At 36.6% G+C, this 22056-nt stretch overlaps 1 protein-coding gene across 3 annotated transcripts; it reads right to left on the reverse strand.

Annotated features, from left to right (window-relative positions):
* Positions 1–541: 541 nt before the first annotated feature.
* LOC137291012 (spermatogenesis-associated protein 6-like) lies at positions 542–21936 on the reverse strand. Of its 3 annotated transcripts, none has more exons than XM_067822254.1 (13): positions 21769–21936; positions 20084–20221; positions 17724–17772; positions 17076–17248; positions 12646–12744; positions 11860–11903; positions 10870–10957; positions 10582–10690; positions 8573–8625; positions 7234–7303; positions 6094–6317; positions 5095–5202; positions 542–2909 (listed from the first exon to the last, which is right to left on the reverse strand). In XM_067822254.1, the coding sequence occupies exons 1-12, from the start codon at positions 21814–21816 to the stop codon at positions 5110–5112; spliced, it is 1188 nt and encodes a 395-aa protein (XP_067678355.1). In that variant the 5' UTR covers positions 21817–21936; the 3' UTR covers positions 542–2909; positions 5095–5109. The 3 variants fall into 3 exon arrangements, with proteins under 3 accessions (XP_067678355.1, XP_067678354.1, XP_067678353.1); XM_067822253.1 differs by lacking the exon at positions 8573–8625 and adding an exon at positions 9790–9947 and having other exon boundaries at positions 21769–21910; XM_067822252.1 differs by having other exon boundaries at positions 5126–5202; positions 10870–11038; positions 21769–21898.
* Between the last annotated feature and the right edge of the window lie 120 nt (positions 21937–22056).

Genomic DNA, 22056 nt, shown 5'->3' on the forward strand with positions numbered 1-22056 from the left:
TTTTTCTGCTGGTGGGGCACAGTGCTTATAGACCAAAAATACCTGCTATGACATACTGAGGTGTGTGTGCACATCTTCCAACCTTTGGGGATTGCTCGATGACTTTCTCTTATGCCATGTTTTCTCAATTCATAGGGAGCAGTTTCAATGTTCAACTGACTGCATGATTTTATACTTCAAATTTTTCTCACTTAATTGTGCTAGCTCTGCAGCTAGTCAGGGAGTTAAGAAATAAATACCATAATGTGGCTGGTTTATAGTGCCAGGTTACTTCCAGACCATGTGGCTGTTAAACATGAATACTCCTTTCCTACCCAGTACACAAACCCTGAACCAACCAGTCCTCTTTTTATCCCAATAATGCCCTTTCACCAGGCAAGGAAACAACAAGTACATCATATAATCATCTGTTTGCATAGGGCAGCCTGTTGACTGAACTACAGACCTTTGTTCTGTCAGCAAAGCCCTGTCTACTCCACTACAGATGCAGTGGCTGCTACTTGAATAACAAAATCATATCTGTTTTGAAAAAACACAGACATTTGTAGAGATAGAAACTTTATTAAAGAATATAAGGCCTAGAGAAAACAAAGGTTACAATCTATATAACAAACTTTATGTATATATCACAGATAAAGTGGATTATGTCAAAGACAGTTTGTCCAGAAGACATATGGTCCCAAGTGACTAAAACCTTTGCACACTTTTGCAAAAGAAATCAGATAAAATCTGCACAAAACAGCCATTTGATGTTCTCTTTAAAATATAATGATTTCAGTAATCGATTATTCTCAAATCCTTATGCTCAAATCAAAACTAAACGGAATTCTGTTTTTCTTTAGCTTTGCTGACATTACAGTGGAATCTGGGAAGTTTCCATATCTTTAATCTTCAACATTTTGGTACACCTAGAACTTTCAACTCAAATGTGGAACACTGTTTGCTTACTTGTCTAACCTGGATCAGTTGTCAGCATTATTACTTAATCTTTTTTCAAGAACCAATAATTCATACAGAGGGTGTTAATATAAGTACTGGATAAGAAAAAGAGATTTTCAAAGAAACACTTTCTGGATACTGTTACAAAATTTCACCACAGGAAGATTTAATTGTTCCCTTGAAAAATCATTTACTTTCAAATGAAGCAAGAAAACTGATTACATTTACTGTTCCAATTCAGAATTGATTTTCTCCTTAGATCCTAGGTCTCATCTACTTCCATCAAACAAAGAGGTAGATGTTTCAAATACTGTGTGTGTTTTTTAAATACAAACCTAACAATTTATCATTCAAGTGGACGGATTTGTACCCTAACTACACACTACCACTAACAATATCTCAAAATCATGTTCATAGAATAACCCTTCAGCAGGATCAACAATTAAACAATTGTTATAATGGTGTAAATATGTACGATTATAGAATGTCTAAGATCTAAAATTTGTTTACTAAAATCATTTGGTAAAAAGCAACATTTGCAAGGGTCCATGGCAACAAATAACATTATATACAATATAAGGCCTGTTTCAACATGTTCAAAAGGACTTCACCTTTTGACAAAACAGTTCAATAACAAGTGACTGATCATAAAATACTCTGGCAGTAACATTTGAGCATGTGTTGATGATATATGCATAGCTCTTTCTCTCAAAATTCATTTACATATTTCTATATTCAATCTCATCAAAGTCCTTGCTGCTGCAAAACAATGTCTTAGGACATCCCATTCCAGGTCAGGTCAGAACAACCTTTTGTACAACCAATCAGGGCACTGCTCATCAGATAAGGAAATTTGACAGTTGGAATGTGTAGCTGTTGTCTAGTCATGCCATCTTGAACAGGATCACATGCAATAGCATGAAAGACAGTTATGGCTGAATATCTCAAATCATGGTCTGTCCCACACTCCAATGGATCAACATTTGAATGGAAGACACTATGCATTCATGAGTAACAACTGAGACATGTCTTCACCTTCTGAATCCACATCTTTGTTCAAATATGTTCGATACAGCATCTGAAGAAAGCTGCTTTCCGATTGGCTAACATCAGAGTTTGGTTTGTAATTTCATTGGTCAGAAATAGGTAATTCTGAAGAGACCTGTAATGGAATGGCCTCAAATTTGTGTTAAATGGTAGCAAGAGCAATAATCTGATTTGAATGAGATGGCATTTTTCTTGCATCTGTAAGTTAATAAACAAAATAATTCTCCTAAGGAGTAATACAATCGTATATTTATCGTAAATATTTTTACCTTGCATAGCCCTTGCTTTTTATGAAAGAGAACTTCACTCATTTCATGATGGACAAATATGATTGAAGAATGCAAACAGCAATAAATAACAACATAGAGTATTATAAGATGAAATCATCCTTTGAAAAATGATCAGAAAAATAGGATATTTTTCATTTGGAAATATTATGTTTCAAACATTCTAGGGGAATGTTCAGTTGTACACAACAACATGAGATCTATCTCATCACTGGTTGGAAAAGTTGGTATAACGTGTACAAAATGTGTACAAATAGGAGTTCAATATATGCTGAATTAATACTAGTCAGCACACTCACTTTCAGTTTCTGCTATCAATAAACAGCAATTAGCATTTTAAAGTATTTCATCTGACTGTTGTTTTATCCTACAGTACCTATTTTCCTAGCATTCACAGAAACTCTGATGTACACAATATACAACAGGTGTCCATTCCAACCAGTGTTGCAACTAAAGTCGATTATAATAGTTATAAAACAGATCTACGTAAACTTGTGAGGACTCTGTTTTCTAGCTGTATTGTAAAGTTTTCCATATATTGTACTAAGGGTATCAGTGAAAACCTGTCTATGTGTTTTACCGCTCAGTTTTGCTGCATTGGGCGTCCAGTACTTTCCTTCATCAAGGTGTACAAGGCTGAAAGACAAACATTGTCACATTATAATCCAGGCTTCTTATTTCTTATTTTCAGTTTTGGTGTCTGATAAGAACCTACCTTTATACAGATAAGGTTGTCAAAACTTATGATCTGGTTACCAAAGGGAGGCGACTGTCTAAGAGTCTAAGGGAGTGTTTGTTTGTTTGTTTGTTGTTTAATGCTGCACTCAGCAATATTCCAGCTGTATGGCAGTGATCTGTAAATAGTAGAGACTGGACCAGACAATTCAGTGATCTACATCATGAGCAACATTCTACCCCATTGGGAATAGATGACATGTGTCAACCAAGTGAGCGATCATGATCACCCAACCCCGTTAACTGCCTCTTATGATAAGCATGGGTTGCTGAAGACGAATTCTAACCCAGATCTTCACAGGTCACCAATGGAGTAAGGTGACTCAGCCGCTAAAGTGTTTGCTTGCCACACAGGATCACGGACGTATATGGGCACAATGTAGTATAGTCTATGCTTGGTGTTTCTTACAGTAAGAATGCATAAATGTTGCATTTATGCATGAAACCATCCTCACAAGCCACAAAGTAGATTCATTCAAAAAACAACACATCATCAGGATGTTTTCATCTGTCTCCCTTTCATAGCAAGAAATGCATCATATTTTCTACATTCTGTGGATAAAAAAAGTGAACGCACCCAATGCACAAAATGAGAGAGGAATAAACTAATACAAAACATCTTTGAAAGGCATTTAGGAGAGGAATGCGGTAGAAAAGCAAGATTTATAGATGTCAACTTCTTTATATCACCCACTGAAGGCGCCATGATAAATGTCCATACATATTCACAATATAGCTGACATCCATAAATCCTGCTTTCCCAGGGGTTCAAATTTTTTTTTTATAAGCCACTTGCCACAGGGCAAGTGACTTTAAGAAAGTAACATGTCCTGACTAATTTTCCACTTGCCCTGAATTTATGACATAATCAAGAGTGATAAATAGCAAAGTGAGATAACTCTGCTTTATTATTATTGCTAGATTTATTAGCTACATTTTGAGCAGATATGACATGAAATCCAACTTTACTTGCAGTCTCAAACTGCAAGTAGAAACTATCTATTAGCCCATGGACAACTAAGATACCACTATTTGATTGCCTGAAATAATAACTGACTTGACCCAGGATTTTTGAAAAATCTGCTTTTCTCATGTTAAAGTTGCTGATTATTTAGTTGGATGTTGTTGTTTTTCACATTGAAGAAAAGGGATCTGGATCTGTTTGTGACAATATCACGGAGTTGGATGACCTCATCAGACACCATATAATATGGTCTCTGATATCACAGACTTATGACATCACTTTTGTGGATTATTGTGCTGCTTTGAGGTTATCACACTGTGCAACATGTCAGTAACAACTGTAAAATAATATTAGTACTAACAATTCACAACAACACTGACTTATCTAACTCCAAAGGTAAGGATAAAACTTTGGTATCGCACAATTAAGCTCAAGCAAAATGTTATTTTGCTCACTTACAGGTTTGGGTAGAATGTTATGAGCCTTACACAGAAAGAGTTGACCTAACAACATTACAAAACATCAATAAACCAGAATCATAGGCGTTTCAATGATGATGTCTCCTTTACTGTCTGAAAGGCTCTCTACAGATGCTATGATGTCATTTGAAGAGGAACAATGAACATTCTTTTCAGCTTCAAATTCAACTGTATGTTTCAGTCTCTATTTCATCATAGCATTACCTCGAAAGTGCCGCAACACATGACCGCCTGCCACATATGAATATTTTCACATATGAAATGCACACACGCAAAAAAGACACTAGAATTGTTTTTGAACAAAAAAATGTGGTTGAAAGTTTACAATGCGTATAGCTTTATGCTGATGAGCTTATATTTGTTTGTGAATATTCATAGAATTTAATGGGTAGAATTCTTCATTCAAGAGTGTTATACTAAAACAACAAAATTCCTGTTATTCGAAAATATGTCTTTAACAAGTAATTATTTTTAATCATACTTTCGATTGATTTTCGATCATCATGCAATCATCCGAACACCACTATATTTGAAGAATGTAATGCTTGACATTTCTGTCTATGTGAGGCTCAGAACGTATCAGAAAACCTTCCCATCCAAACACCATCCACTACAAATTAGAGAACAATAAAATGAAAGTAACCTGGCTGGTCAGGGTTTAGTAGTAGCAATACCTCCTGGATCTAGCCAGCTTGGTCTCCAGCTCAAGGTCATCCAGGGAGTCATAGTACGGATACCTCCTCGTGTAAATCTAAAACAGAGGACACTTGGGCTTTCATAAAATCCCTGATTTCAAACATCACAGTGAGGTCGAAGCTGGATGAGAAAGGTGTTTACATTACACATATAAACACAAGCAGCATATTCCTGATATTTTTTAATGGCACAAACTTCTTCATCAGCAACATAAGACTGGCATTTAGTCTCTGAATACACAGTATACTACCATAGGTAAGCCAGATTTTGAAGAATAAACACAAGCAGTCTGCAGAAAAGGGGTCACACTTTTGTCAAACATTTTAAGAAAACGACGTATCGCTTCATGTAAACAAACAAGTGAAAATATTTGCAATTAAACATCACTAGACAAGATTATGTACCTTTTAAGTTCGAATTTGTTTTCGCAAGGCATATATGTATAATTTCAAGGAACCAAATCTCAACTCCAGTGAGCAAAGGGAGTTTGATTTAGATGCTGAGGAAATCTTGGAGCAGTGAGTTGAATGGTTTGCTCATGTCAAAGATCTGGGTTTGATTCCCAATGTGGACACAATATGTGAATCCAATTACTGACGTCCCAATGCAAAACAACTATGAAACTGTAACTGTGATTCGCCATAACTTAAAAGCAAGATGGAGTGTATTCTTGTCAATTCCACTTCTGTAAAACACATGCTTGGTACTTCTTTGAAACAGAAAGTCCTTCACCCCATACTACGTTGATAACAAAGTCATAAGCACTCACAGTTTTACAACAGCATTTCCAAGTTTCAAAAACACACTTAACTTAAAGCAGAATATCCCTTCCTTGTAGCAAACAAAAATCTGGACAAACTTCATCCCCTTAAGTATAAACATTAAAATACATTTTACAAATGTTTAGTGGCATTTAAAAACTAAAGCTGACAAAGAAATACCATACCGGGGTAGTATCGACAGGACTGAGTCGATCAAGTCTTTCAAGAGACCTGTTCCTCCACAGGATCCTGTCAACTCGGCGACTCAGGCTGGAGGTCGGGGAGTAGGTACCTCTGCCAAATCGGGTGCGGTAACTTGGGGTGTACAGCACGGGGCTCACAGAACGAGGCCGCACTCGAGGCACTTCGATATCTCTCAGTGATGATGTCAGCTCAGCTACTTCAGCATCTGATAAACAAATAACAAGATTCAGTGAGGAGAGAATGTTACCTTTAAACAGATCCCATCAGAATTTTGAATAAACCAAGAGATCAGTGATGGCAGTAAAGTTTCCTTCAACAAATCCTATGACAATTTTGAATTAACTAATAACAGATTCACTGATGACCAGAAAGTTTTCTTTCAACAGATTCCATCAAAACTACTGACAGATCAAGCATGGATTACACAATTAGAAGAGAAAGTCAATCACTAAAGATTCAGCATGTCCAGTAAGGAGGGAAAATATCATTTCAAAAGAATTCTCTCCTTAACTTGTTATTCTTTTTTTTCACAAAAACTGCTCTTAACAACACACAGTTTCACTAATTTTCTCAACAGTATAAGAAAACCCATATATTTCTATAAAGATTGGCCCATTCATACATCTAGCATGTCAACACTGGGTCCTAAATGCTAAATATCTTCACAAAGTTTACTATCGTAGATTGCAAATTGTATGTCCACATGATATTCCCTTCAAAATATTCTGTTCTAACATGTTTATTGAGAAGAATGAGTGAGTAAATGAGTTTAGTTTTATGCCGCACTCAGCAATATTCCAGCTATGTGGCGGCGGTCTGTAAATAATCAAGTCTGGACCAGACAATCCAGTGATCAACAACATCAGCATCAATCTGCGCAATAGGGAACCAATGACGTATCAACCAAGTCAGTGAGTCTGACCACCCGATCCTGTTAGTCGCCTCTTATGACAAGCATAGTCACCTATTACAGCAAGAATGGGTTGCTGAAGGCCTATTCTACCCTGGGACCTTCACAGGTTTGAGAAGACTGAAGTTTCTGACACATAGTGATAAAGTCCAAAGAGAGGATAACTTAGCTAACAAACATATCTCGACAAAGAACATGAAACAAAACACACCATCGTCATCGTATGTGCTATAGCGGGAACCATACACTGGAACTGGGTCTTCATATGGCTCTCGAATTACCTGAAAAGGTAATTGAAGACTAATTAAAGTTAACATGAAGTCATTTAAAAATTAATGTTAGGGAAAATAATCCTGAAATGATGCTCTGTATCACATTGGGTTGTTTACTTAACACTGCACTCAGCAATATTCCAGGTATTTGATGGCAGTTTGTTAATAACTGCATGTGGACCACACAATCCTGTAACTGATACTGTGAGCAAAGATGTACACAGTCAGGGTACAATGTCATGCTATTGAATCAAAGTCATCATGCCTGACAACACAATCTATTTGGTCGCCACTTACAACCAGTACTGGCTGTGGGTATCAAGTTCTAATTCACAGTTCTCAAAAGAACAACATTTGTGACCAGGTAACAAACCTAACATGCTGCAAAACCAAGGATGATAATCATTATCAGCAGATCCTGGTGCAACTAAGAGAGACAACAATGCCAAGAGCATGGATTTCATAACCATGATAACGAATATGTCAAATGTTCTCTAATATTTGTGTTTGTATACTTGTATTGTATATAATGACTTTTAAAGTACACATCTGTTTAGGCACAAACTAATTTCAGCTTACTCAAATTGAAAATACATACATGCAACCATTGTAACAAGATACAGTGAATGATATTGAATTGACACACAACCATTACAATGATTAACCAAAAGCAACATTTCGCAAGCAGACACGATAACATACTATGAAAGCAAGCAGTGTGACTAGAAAGTCACACTTGTGCATACTTGTGTACCAAAAAATTGTTTTGATAGAGAAATAAAAAATAGTGGCTCGAGACATTCTTCTATTTCATTTGGCATCAGATTATGTTAGTCTGTTGGTTCAGTTGGAAAATAAATGGCAACACTTCTTCAAAAGTGCAATGAGTGTACAAATTTTAAAGTAAAGGTTTCAGAAAATTTGGATCCATGTCATCCATTTGGTGTTTAGCTCCTGATGTTTGAATACACACACATAAGTTTTTTTTAAGATAGAAAATGCTTGTAATTGGACAATATGTCCAAATATTGATAACATTTATCAAATACTTCAGACTTGTATCTCCACATTCTAGAATCATCCCAACCAGCATTAGAGCTGTCACAATAAGGATAAAACTGATATATCTTTCATATTCCAAACTTTCGAACAATTCAAATCCATGGCCACAAGAATGAACTGTTCTAGTTCATTAATTCTACCTTTTCACAAAATGAAGAACAAGACAATCTTTGGAATGGTAACGTATTGCCAACGAATCAGTCAGACATATATTACCTTTTTTAGCCGATACTCATGCTTCAGAGGGTAGTCAAGATCACTGTAAATACCTAGAACACAAAACATGCTGAATACCAACATGCATTGGACAGCAAGCAGGAAAATGTGATCACACACTGGGTAAAACAACCATGCCGGAAACTGCCTCCTTTGGGCAAACAGTTTCCTAATCGCAAAGTGTTCAACAGCTTCGTGGGGCCAACATAGAGAGCAACATCAGGGGAAACTCAGATCACGTTTGTCACTTTGGTGATGTATTTTTCTTTCGTTTTATCAAACCTACATAATTGTATTGTGTAAGTATGGTTTTATGGTGATTTTAGCAATATACCAGGAATGTCATGGCTGGGGACACAAGAAGTGGGCTTCACACCTTGTACCCATGAAGGGTATCAAACTTGAGTCTTAGGTGAGCAAGCGCTTTAACCACTAGGCTACCCCACCACCACCTACATCAGTGTAAAACCAGTAGCTTGGATACGTTGTCAAACATGCATGGTCATTTAACAAACAGCACAAATGGCAAGCCTAGTTAACTCCATTAAAAAAAGGAACAGAGAATGTTAAACAGCATCTTTGTCTTGGCTGTTCGGACATGTTGACAATGAACATTTTACAATGATAGAGCCAGCCAGTTAGGACAAGGTCACACAATACATTAGTATTCACTTGACCAGGTCAAGATGACCAAGCTGTATTAACGTATAATAGAAGGAGCATAATGAACGGACTGTACAATTTTCAGTCTTTTACACAATATTTTACTCAGTACTTAAAAGTTAAAATATGTGTTTTTACTATATTTCTTTGCATGGCTCAGATAAGCACTTGTCATATGTATTTGACACATGGACAATGCATTATTAGTCATGGATAAAGAATAGGATCCAAAGATCCATGACAGTACTTTTTAAAATATCATTTACATGTAGGAAACTGAGACACAGAAATACACATGCTTTTCATGGTCATTCCCGAATATGACTTGAGAAATGACTGCATAGTTTGCTTATCATGCTATGCAAACATATTTATGAACACATGCTGTCAATAAAACAAGTGAAAAATACCATACCATGCCAAGCAAACATGACCGTGACAGTACGTGACGGCACCCTCATGCTCTAACGAAGCCAATATTCAGCCATTGCTACATAAACAGAGCTGACAGTGAGCTACACTGACCACCAAGCAGTGCCACAAGTAGACAATACCTCTCTCCATTTGTAATTATGTACATGTCCTGTGGGGTGGTGAAAGTGGGTGTGGCCCCAATAAGGCCGCCCCATGTGTCTGCGGTAGGCACGACAGACAAGACAGTTGGCCTCGCTATATACATCAAGACACGTTGGGCACTGTAGGTGACGTAGACCTGACGGAATACGTGATTAGGTCTTAGCTGGCTCCCACTTGAGAATCAAACATTTTAGATACTGTAAATAATCCAGTTTTGTGACATATGTTTGTTAATAACCATATCTGGGCAAGATTATCCAATGACTGATATCTCGAGCACTGATCTACACAGTTGCATCAAGCAAGTCAGCATTCCTTTATAAGAAAGATTTCTGGTGATGTCCATGTCCTGTTAGATAGGAGCATCCCAGTATGTATACATCTACCAATGAATTACAAGTGAGTCATCAAGAATGGTACATAGTGTCAGAAAGTCACATTCACAAAATAAACAAGTTGTTATCCATAAAGGCGCTTCAATATTGCATGTCCAAACTTCTAAAATGCCACACAAACAAGAAATCTCATGAACTACACAATACCGAAGTCCTCTGTTTGTTCCTCATCCAACAACAAATAACAACTGTAATGAGAGTGTGAGCTAAAGCGGATACTCAATGAATGAACGAACTGCAACCAGACAAATCAAGGACGATCACCTGGATCAAATATCAAGACATACGATCACACACTGCCATCACTCAATCCTGCTCTTAATCACTACTAGTCATTATAACTGTAAGTTAATTTAAAAGTCAAATATTACATACTGAGACTGGTGGTACTTGGGGACCGACTCAACAAGCTGCTCTTCTTCTTAGACTTGGCAGTTTTGGCAGTAGGACCTCCTGGGTTTCGTCCTATCAAATCATCTGAGAGCTGAAAGACATTAACAAATAACAATACGTAAACCTATCAAGAATGACTGTAAATGCCTATGAATTGCCATTTTCCAAAGAACTAACCTCAAGCATTCATAAACATGACAAACCTGCAACGAGTTGATGATATCCATGAACTGATCTTCTATAGGACTTATCAATCCTTCCATAACTTACCTTCCTGACAACGAAAGGAGGTCTTCCATCAATAGTATTCTCCAGACTGGTATCATCATATTTGGCCCTGAGACTTGGGGAGCAGGATCTGGAACGAGAAAGAAAAGCTGATGTTGGCAGCTGGTAGTCGTTGTCGACTCGGTAGTATATTCTTGTCGGGGATCTGCACCTAGAGAGATGGAGAGAGGGATAGAGAAGGATTAACAGATGGAGGTAAGTCTGTTCCTTTTATTATAAAAATTGTACAGAACAGTTTACCTGATATCAAAAATAATATGTAGTTTTAGTCAAATATATTAATATAAAAAGGATTCAGCTGCATTAGTTTGTTCCTTTCAAAAAAAACATGTTGATGTTACATCACTTTAAAGTTGAATAATGGCAAGAAAAATTGTTAAACTAGACTAGTTTGTTCTTTTGAAAAAACTGATTTCATACTATAGTTAATGTTAGTGGTTAGCAACAATACCAACATCACTTCAACTTTTCTAATTGCCAGCTCGTCCATGCCATCACTCCATCTCAAAAACAAAGCCGTTAATTCGCATTAATGTCCAACCTCTGCTAGAACTAGCAAATGCTACTTAACATCAACACTATGTATTACAGGTGGTCAATAATGTCACTATGATTGTTATGTGGGGGAGAAAACTCTTACAAACAACTTATGTTAGGTGAAGTTAGAAGCCACCATAGTCCGTTTGATTCCATTTGAGACTGATGAACTGCTCACTGACACAAAATCTAAGAATTACAACAAAACCAAAGTTTGCACAGTCACATGAAATCGACAGACCAATTCTGATGATTTGTCTCATAATTTTGGACACCTGAACAAAAAGGTTCGATCATCATGTTGTTGTCACTTGTTGCAATTTTCAAAGAGGGAGGCTACTTGCTGGCTGTAGTTTACACTGTTAAGCATCTGTCTACAAGGTCATACCACAGCAAAAAAACACAACAATGTAAGGGAGACAACTCAGAGCTTACCTTCTTGCTGATGGTGTTCTCCTTGCTTTCCTTCGTCGTGCCTGCTGAAGATGAACAAAATAATATCATGGCATCATCTGTCAACTTACAAAATTTTCCACTAACTTACAAGTTAGTGCGTAGGCATGACTATTTTAAACACTATTTCAGTTAAATCACGACAAGCAGGCTAAAGAAACTTTACATTGATGTTAATACTCTTGTAAAACCCACAGCCACGGAGGAGCTAAGAAAGAAACATTTCTTCAAAATGGCAATCTTATCAATGTTTGAAATGAAATTAACCTCTTCACTTGAACTGTAAGTCAGATGAGTGTGATCCCCCTTAGTATGTACTGCTAACCAACAACTAGTAATATTAATAATACTGTTTAGTGAGCCTCTGTTGACCATATATGGTGTTTTAGAAATACCAAACCATTGTCTGAATGTGAACATGTTTTAGAAAATTTCAGCTCCATTACACTTGCCTTTCAAAAGGGAAATCGCTGGCAATGAAATCAATAGTTGTCTCTGAAAACCTGACAATTACACCACTGAGTCGGAGCATGGCAACACAAAAACTATCATGTCCCCAATTCACCCAATTACAAGAGAGATGGTCATGGAGTCGTTGAAGATAGCACCTTTGTATTTACATTCAGGATTTCAAACACTGCACTGTGTAATTCTAGTATGAGTCACAATACTGGTCTGCTGCTCAGCAGTCTAATCCGTAAAGAGCTGGTACAAATACCATAACAGAACTGCTAAGCTAGATGTATATCCATACACCCATTCACATACCCGCTCATCCTCTAAGGCATCTTCTAAGGCATCTGCTTCTGGGGAGAGGGATTCCCTGATTACGCTTCGAGTAGAGAACTCTAGTTTGGGGGAGATACCCTGGAAGAAACATACATCATTGATATTCCAATGTTAAAGAGACAACATCTTGGACTACATAATTTTTTATCAAACTACATTCCAGATCATCATGATCAAACTGTGGTGTGCATCATGCTCAAAGTGCAATTCACATCATCACAATCAAACTATAGTCTATATCACCATGATCAAACTCTCATCTACCACACAGCAGGCTTATCTAGGCCAGCTCATGCCCTGCTATTTGACATCATCATGATCAAACTACAGTCCACATCATCTTATATAATTTATAACAGGTATGATTAGTGCTAACTGCACTCAATCAGTCAATCTTTAGTTTGCACTGAAGAGACCACAGGCCTATAGTACATATAAATATATAATAGGGAATTACACAAATAAATGTATTTACATTACAGTGATAAAACTTTTGTTCTATACAACATTGCACTGTGAGTGAACATGGTAAGGTTTTTTCGTAATATATTTTTATATTTTCTGCTTGTAAGAACAGAGAATTTCATTATGTTCAGATGGATATAGTAATATCTTTTAATGCATTTTCAATGTATTGAATTATATAATGGACGGAAGAGGAGAAAGTGAGATCCATCTTCAATATCGTTTAAATTATACAGTGTACATATTCTATCTTCTGTTTCTAACATTTTTATATCTGCCGTTTTCAAATCAACAAATCATGAGATTAACATCAGAATCTTGCTAGTGATCACCTAAATTTCATTATATTGACACATGATAAGTATGCTTCAATGAACAGATCTTTTTCTAAATTTTGAACAGTAGAAACATTTACTTGCCACAGATATTTTCTCATGCCATGTTTGAAGATATAAGTCTTTAAGTCTTATGGTAAGTGACTCAATGAATAACATATGTGATTCTTCATATTGTGCTTACCAAGCGTTTCTGAAGCCAATAGAGAATAAGAAGTTCTTAACATGAGATGACCAATTTCTTTGTCCATTTTCTTCATACAGTAACAACATTTTATCAGTAATTGATATGGAGGCATATTTAACAGTTTTAACCAATATTTGACAAATTTCATGCTTGTAAACAAGTGCACTGGATATCTGCCACATTCACCGTAAACAACTGCATTAACTATATTCAATTTAACACCACGATATTTCTTGCATGCATACAAATTTAAATTTGATGGAAGTCTACTGATCCCCAGATTTCTGACCCATACGTCAAGATTGGGTTTATTTTTGCATCAAAAATCTGAAAAAATATTTTGCAACTAATACCTCCAAGTGTATTTACTGTCATATTACTGATAAGTGCCTTTTGGCAAACCATGGTAAAATACAATCCCAAATATTTATAATAGCTAACACAGTCTAGATGTACACCTTTTTCGCTTTCAGAAAGTTTATCTCCCGTTTTTTTAATGACTCCGATTTGTTTTCTCTCTGGATTTACTGTTAATTTCCATTTATTGCAATGACATTCAAGTTCATATATTTGATTTTGGAGGCCATTAACAGTGCAAGTAGTTTCGATTTGAACAGAAAGATCATTGATAAAGAATTAAAACAGGAATGAACTACGTATACATAATTGCCTTACACCAAATTGTAATTTGAACGTTTCTGAAAATTCTTGATTACTTTTAACACATGCCTTCACATTCTCATACATACTATTCATTTTGTTACTGAGACCATGACATTGAAACAGAGACCGAAGTTTGTTGCGTTGGATAGAATCAAAGGACTTCGCAAAATGTACAAATAGGGCAAATAATTTTCCTCTTTTTGAATTCAAATATCTTTGCTAACTCCACTCTGATTACCTGACAAAGGTTCTCATTTAGTATTTCTCATGTCTGTAGTTAATATTCAAAATCATGAATTAAGGTCTGATGTGGCAAACATATTACATGTTATGTAACATGCACATACAGTGCAGCAAGAGGAATTATTACCTGAGTTTTAAAACCCGGCTGATTAAAGGATTAACCAATAACATGCTGATTGATTAATTCCTTTATCTTACACAGCGGTATCAAAATATAGTGTTTACGGATGTAGATTTTGCTGATGTATATTGAAATTGAATACACACTGACGTAAAGTGCCTGAGTGAAAACAATGTCCTTCCTTTAAAGGATAACCCGCCAATACCTTGATTAATTGCTCATTGTTGTCTAACTAAATTACTTTCATTTGAATGGTGGACATCATGCAAATAGTTGTCAGGTGTGTTATCCTAGGTGATCGATGAGACTACATCAATGTGAAAAACCAGTTGAGAAACTATCACTTGTTATTACTTATTTGAGTGGCATTTGGAAACTGGTACGATAAACTGGAATGACATTTTATGGATATACAACTTTTATATTGCAATCAATATGACATTCTGATACAGAGTAACAACTTCTTTATAGCAATCAATGCAATCTTATGGTGTAGAGGCAGAGATCATATAATATGGTCGCTGGTTGGGGCTATTCTACACCAAAAAGTCACATCGATTGCAATAAAGAAGCTGTCAATCCATAAAATCAACCCTGTTCATCACTAGTTAGAACAAAGTATAAACTTTTTGCATACTGGACTGTTCAAAACACATAACATGGAACAGGTTTCTTTGTCAGCTGCAGATAAATGGCATATCGTTCTTTTATGTGGATATTGATGGCTACATTCCTTGAAAAAGGTAATGGCCTGATATTATCATACCTGCCATCTATCATGCTTTTTCAGTGAGAATCAAGCATTTTCATACAAAAACATGCTCTCTCAACCACACACTAAAATCTCATACATTAAAGTATCCCTCTTATGTGAATCATTGCTATGGGTTTCCAGCCTCCCTTGACCCCCTGCCAGGACTTCACCCTGGATCTGGACACTGACTTTCAAATAAACTCACTTGTTGGAAACATTTCAGATTGGCAGCTCTGGATTCAGTTTTCAGTTTTAATTTCAGTATTTGTATTTTATTTTAAAACATTTGTTGTAGCATCCAACACAATCATTCCACTTCATATTTTTTTCACTATGAAGTACTATAAGGACAACGCTATTTTTCAGGGCATTATCATTTGCAGAAGCCCGAGGTGTTTCATTGTACTGACCGACGGTTTAGAAGCATTTACTGCCAACAACAAAATGACGGAGGTCACTGACACACATTTTACAAATACAGACACATCATAGAACAACACAGATGACGTCACTATTGAGAGTGATGACATTTGACCTTGACCTTTGCTCATACTACCAGCCGCCATTGTTTTCAGTGACTAACAACATTGGACTTCAAGTTGATATTTTCATTGCTGTATGTTGTCATTTATGGTACAATTGTTATGGTTGGCACAGGCAGGAAAGTGCATAATAGCACAGGCACATGTCAAGAATATGAGCCAGATATATGGTCAATAATGAGCCCAAATTCAAACGAGCCGTAGGTGATTGAACTTCAACAGCTGAGCTACTTATGATGTCACCTAACAACAGGCTTGATAATGGCCCGTCGTCAAGCATTTCGCGGGCATTATTAAGTTACAGTGGCCTGCTCATTTCTGATAACGTGCAGTTTTTCCATTTTGGCTATAAAAGAGTTCAATGCAACATACAAGAGTTTGTACTTAATGTGTGTGTGAAATATGACTCACATGAGCAATTAATAAAATGTCTAAATATTAGAGACTTGTTACAAATTCACTAAAAACAGATCCTGTACTATTTATGAATTTCCTAAATGTATAAATATATAAATAATAAATAAGCTAGGCATACAAGACAAAAATATAAAGACGTACATTGACTTTGGGGTTTTTTAGTGGTAACACATTTTACTACTGGCAGATGAAGTTAATCTTCAAAATGGTTTCACTTGATATCATAAAAATAAAGATGGAAATATTAATTTGTTGATCAATGAAAGCATATACATATTATACACATACTACCGATTATACTTGCAGGTGGTGCAGCACAGACTGCAACCTGTTCAAGAATTCTGAGATATCATCTTGGTACTGGAAGGTACAATAACAAAAGCAACAACCGGTCATGGGGAATTTCTCTGGATCACTGTCCATTTAAGATACAAATCCCTACTATATTTTGAGCTGTAATAAACATGATCATTTATTTGTAACCTCTAATTAATATCTAATTCAGTTTCAAAGTAAACTTGGTCTTGAATCATCAACACACCTCAAAATTCAGAATACAGTAGGTGTACCTCCAAAATATGGTACATGAGAAACAGTATTAAAAGATTAATACAACACATGATTAAGTAAACCTGTTGGTTTGAACCTGAAAGAGACAAGTTTGAGATGCACCTGTACTAACCGGGAAGGCAATTGTCCTACTCATGAGGATCTCCCTGTCTGCTGAGGAGTAGATCGGGGCGAGGGAAGGGTAGGGGTAAAGGAAGTCCCTGGCATTGGTGGAGAAGGTGGCAAGACGTACAGCGCCATCAGTGTACTCAGACAGTTGCAGGAGCTCGAAGATAATCAGTTCATCTATAACAAGACTTCATGTTAAACACAGGTCACAGAAAACATGTACATCAATGTTCATATCCAGACAAATGATGCAAATCAACAGGTGATTTGCAATAATAAGGCACATTACTTTATGGATAACAACTTCTTTTTATGGAACTCAGCAACTTTCCACTACAGAGTCTTATCAAGCTAAGATAACATGCTATCCATAAAGTTGCATGCTAAATTAGTGACTCTCCAACTCTACAATTAAGTAATTTGCAACGTATAATATTCACAGTATTTTTATAAGAGAAACAATATTGCAAAACAGGTTGTTTTTGGCCAGCAAGGATAAGAAAAATTAGTTGGACAATTCCCCTGCCTCATGTCAAATAGATTGTATACATTAAAGTTTCCATAGAGAAGCAATAGCCAAGTATATTGTTCCAATGGAAGAATTCCTCCGCGCATATGAATCCTACTACATAATTCTCTATGACATGCTCACCTTCAAGGAGTTCAGCAACATGACCCGGGTCAACAGCTGTGTAGTATGTCTGCAAACAAATTCACAAACCTTACATTATCACGATTATATGTTTATGACAAACATTCACTGTAATGCCATGGCAACAATACAGCCCCAAATGTTCGCACTACCTTCCGACTATGTACCCATTCCTTCTTACACTTATGAGTGTAAATAAAGATAAATATGCAATCAACTTAGTTTATTCACCTAAATTGCTTTTTCCACAGTTCCATTCAAACAATTCTAAATTAAGATGTTTTGTAACCAGACATCAAAACCAACATGGGGTAAAGGGGATCCAGGGCTCGAGTTAAGAGATGTTAACCTACTTGTAACAGGAGAGACAATCTGAGATTATAGTCTATTTGTACAAGCCAAATTCTAGGTTGCAACATAATGTGTTAAAACATCAGAGGTTTGGGTGCACATAAACATACATCAGTGATGTAACCCAGAGCAACCCAGAGATGCCGCTGATCCTTGTTTTCAAGAGCTGTCACATTCAAGACATGTCTATATGTAGCAATGTTTTGGTGCCACAGATATTCACAGTTTAGAAAAAAAAACAGGAGGCCTGCTTAAGCTTATAATGTTATTGTAGATTTGTTTCTTGCACCTTGTGCAAGTTAGACTCATAACTAGGTTGCACTTTGTAATATTGGGTTGCACCATGTGCAAGAAACAAAGCACTAAATCCAGCCCTGGGTTCTTGTACCTAAGTAGAAGATTTGGTCTTGTGCCCGACGCAGAATCTATAATATGTCATGTATATCATGCAAGCAGGCATAAATGGGGATCGAGAGGACAAAATGGAATGAGGATTGTTACTCATACTTTCAACAACTGGTATTCTTGGCACAAACTTGATGTCATAATGTATTCTGGAATCAGGGAATAACAACAAATCAGTCATCTCCAAACATGAATATATTATCCTCATTTGTCTCCTATCACCATGGTGAAGTCGTTATGTCATCTAGGATCTATGACTATGCTTGTGATGTCATGACATCACCTAATGACATCAGGTGCGACACTGCAATAAGCTTCACTTCTGTCTCTCAGCAGGGACAGTGGAGGATAGTCTAGTGGTTAAAGCATTCATTCATCACCCACGTTCAATTCCCCACATGAGTAAAATGTGTGAAGCCCATTTCTGGTGTCTGACGCTGTGATATTGATGGAATATTGCTAAAGAGGTGTAAAATCGAACTCACTCACTATAACTCTGTGTTTAAAGGAGGGCATCATGTATATTTCCTGTGCTTACTGAAGTATGTGTCTGAAACCAAATCTGACCCTGGTTGCCATGGATTCACACTGAGAATTTAATAGCATTGTTTACACTCTAATCCTTATTCAAAGTATTTATCATGTTTATGGTGGAATGCAGTCCATAGACAAAGTAACACACATAGTTTCCATGGCAACACTAAATAACAACTAGCACCCACATTCATGCTGACCATTTATAAATCTAAGTCACATTACCGAGTTGTTAAACAAAGGACATTTGAACACCAACACATGCCTACCATGGCACACTGACCATGTTACAATGTTATCTAATCAAGGGTGTCAAAGTCAGGAGTCAAATAACACTGAGCCAACAGCTTGTTGTTAACAGTTCTACACAATATTGCAGTTGGTCAGCATTCTGAAAGTCTGCATAGGTGGATCCAGAGGGGGGTCTGCACCCTTCTTTTTTTCCTGAAACTTTGTTAAATGACCATTGAACATTCTTTCCTGAAAACGGGAGCAAATGAGGTGTGCACCCCTCTTCCTTAAAAGCGTACACCCCTTTTCTCAAAACAGGCATCAATCTTGCATGGTGATCCATATGTTAAAATGACTGTGCTGAACTTTGTAGCAAATATAGAAGCACACAAGTGTCATATATGTCTTTTCAGTGAAACAATCACAGTTTCCACAATTAATCCTTATTCTTTATTCTATCACTTCTCTGCCTCTGAATGATGGCATTAGGTCTGCATTACACACACATTTTTAAAGAAAGAGGCATCATGTATTTAAATTTTAAAGGCAACATAATGGTTTCATCTAGAAGATCAAATGAAATATGTGGCAGCCATATTGAAAACTGCATTTGAACATTTTCAACAAAACCAGGTGCTTTCCTTGATGTGAACATGAATGTAACATTTCACCTTTATAGAGGTAGAAGACTCAAAAGCTGTCCCTTAAATATATGATGTTTTAGATTAATGTAGTATATTAGAAGACTGAGTATCATGAAAGACATACAATGCCAAACAGGCCATGACTTGAGATCAGGATTCAGTCAGACGGGCAAAAAGTAAAAACTGTACTCTTACCTTTTCAAACCTAAACGTCTCATTGATAAGTAAAGGAAAGACTGAAGTCACAAGGCGTGTATTTCTGTACTGGTTGAAAACACAAACACTTAAGTAGATGTCTTCTTTGCTGGGCAGCCATACCCCTGGTGCAGAGACCTGATAGAAAAACAATCATACATCACTTAGAAAACGGAAAATTAACACAAACATTCTCTTGCTCTTGTCGGCTCACTATGCTGAAAGATCCTTGAATGATTCATCTTATTTGTGACAAAAACATAGATCATAAATACCCTCTCTACCTATCGATCTGTTTGTGAGTCTCATGACTCTTGGTAACACTATGTTTGAGGGTCCTTGTCATGAAATTTGAGGTCCCAGGGTGACAGCATGAAGTAACTGCCATGTCGTATGTCTACCATACTCGTAAACAGAAGTTTCCTTGCATGAATTGTAAAATTGTTGCTGAATGAAGAAAATCTCACAAACTTTGACTGTCCAAACTCAGTAATGAAAATAAGCACTAGCCAAGATTAGATTTTTTCATGATAAAGGTATTCTTAGTGCTGTGTGAATTTACAACATACTACAGGGTCAGGATAAATGTCACCGTGTTTGGGCTACTTGAAGCTTTCAGTTAATGTCCATCAGAGGCGTAGCTACTATTAATTAAAAAACCAGGGCTTATACGTGAATTTTGCAAAAGATCACCTTGAAAGTTGGGTACTCAATACTACCTCAACATAAAGTTTTACCACCCATCAGGCTTACATGAAAAAAATGGCTTGCTACAAGCCTGTCCATCCCTGCAGAGTTTGCTACAAGCCTGTCCATGGTTTGATCATATTTCTGTGTAGGAATATCAGTAAAATCTGATGTGCATGGTACAACTGATTCAGGTTCAATAAACGGAGCATCCATGATCCGTATCTTTTGTTTACCTTCAGACACACTGTTAACATTATTTGTGTCTGTCTGTAATTACTGTGCATCTCTAGTATTTTGCAAATGCCTAAACCCTGTTTCTACTATCCAGATTTGGAAATGGACACAGATCCAACTGTTACTCAGGGTATTTTGGGTTTTTTTTATCTGTCTTTTATGCATAACAACTATAACACTAACAGTAGCATTTTTTGTCACCAAATCTACATATTAATGATGGTAGACATAGATATCTAAAATAAATATCGATTTGAAGGAGAGATACACATGCTCATTAAACAAGCCACTACTTAGTGGAAGTCATTATCAGGAATCCATGAACATATGATTCTTTATAGTGAATGAGGGGGATCCTTGCTACAATGGACACGATTTTCCTTATGCCAAGCATTTTGATCATCATCAAGTCATACTGGCCCACGTTGATTCGGTTATTCCTGGATATTGCTGGGATCTTCTCACAATTACCAAGTTTATCAGCTTTGTGAATGCCTATATATTGATTTTTTTTTCAATATAATGGACCAATATAGTACATGCAATGTTTTGTTTAGTCACTAAATAAACCATGTAAAATAATAGGATGCAAATGTAACTTAATTTTAAACTTTGCGGGATTTAATGTCAAAGCGGGATGAAAACGACATGACAAGACTTGCAACTACTGAACTAGGAACAGATCAGCACAAGGCAAAGTGACTGCTCTTGACTGCAAGTTAGCAACGGTGCAAGCAAAAATATCCTAGATCGTAGCTTACCGTATTTATGTTAAGATCAACAACACATCTGAGTGCTCGTCGCGGCATGACTGGAAGATGTAAGTCCCGTTAGTCGATCGAAGTTATTACCAAATGCGGAACCTGAAAGAGTGACAGGTCAGTGTTTATGTCCAGGTTGCACGGGACGCAAGTGCACGTAGGAACATTGTCCAATCACGATGGAGCTGAAGGGAGCAATCATTGATATATAAAGGCACAATTATGCAAAGTATCTATGTAAAAGTATACAGACACTATATTCATATCAACATAACAAAATCAAAATTA

This window comes from Haliotis asinina, chromosome 7, assembly GCF_037392515.1.
Source record: "Haliotis asinina isolate JCU_RB_2024 chromosome 7, JCU_Hal_asi_v2, whole genome shotgun sequence".
NCBI classification, from domain to species: domain Eukaryota; kingdom Metazoa; phylum Mollusca; class Gastropoda; order Lepetellida; family Haliotidae; genus Haliotis; species Haliotis asinina.

Excerpts from the sequence above, each read along its gene's own strand:
- LOC137291012 (XM_067822252.1), bottom strand. The coding sequence starts at position 21,816 with ATGCCGCGACGAGCACTCAGATGTGTTGTTGATCTTAACATAAATACG. Across the intron at positions 10,691-10,869 it reads CTCCTTTCGTTGTCAGGAAG|CTCTCAGATGATTTGATAGG; the intron begins GTAAGTTATGGA and ends AATGTCTTTCAG. Across the intron at positions 5,203-6,093 it reads GTCCTGTCGATACTACCCCG|ATTTACACGAGGAGGTATCC; the intron begins GTATGGTATTTC and ends CCTCTGTTTTAG.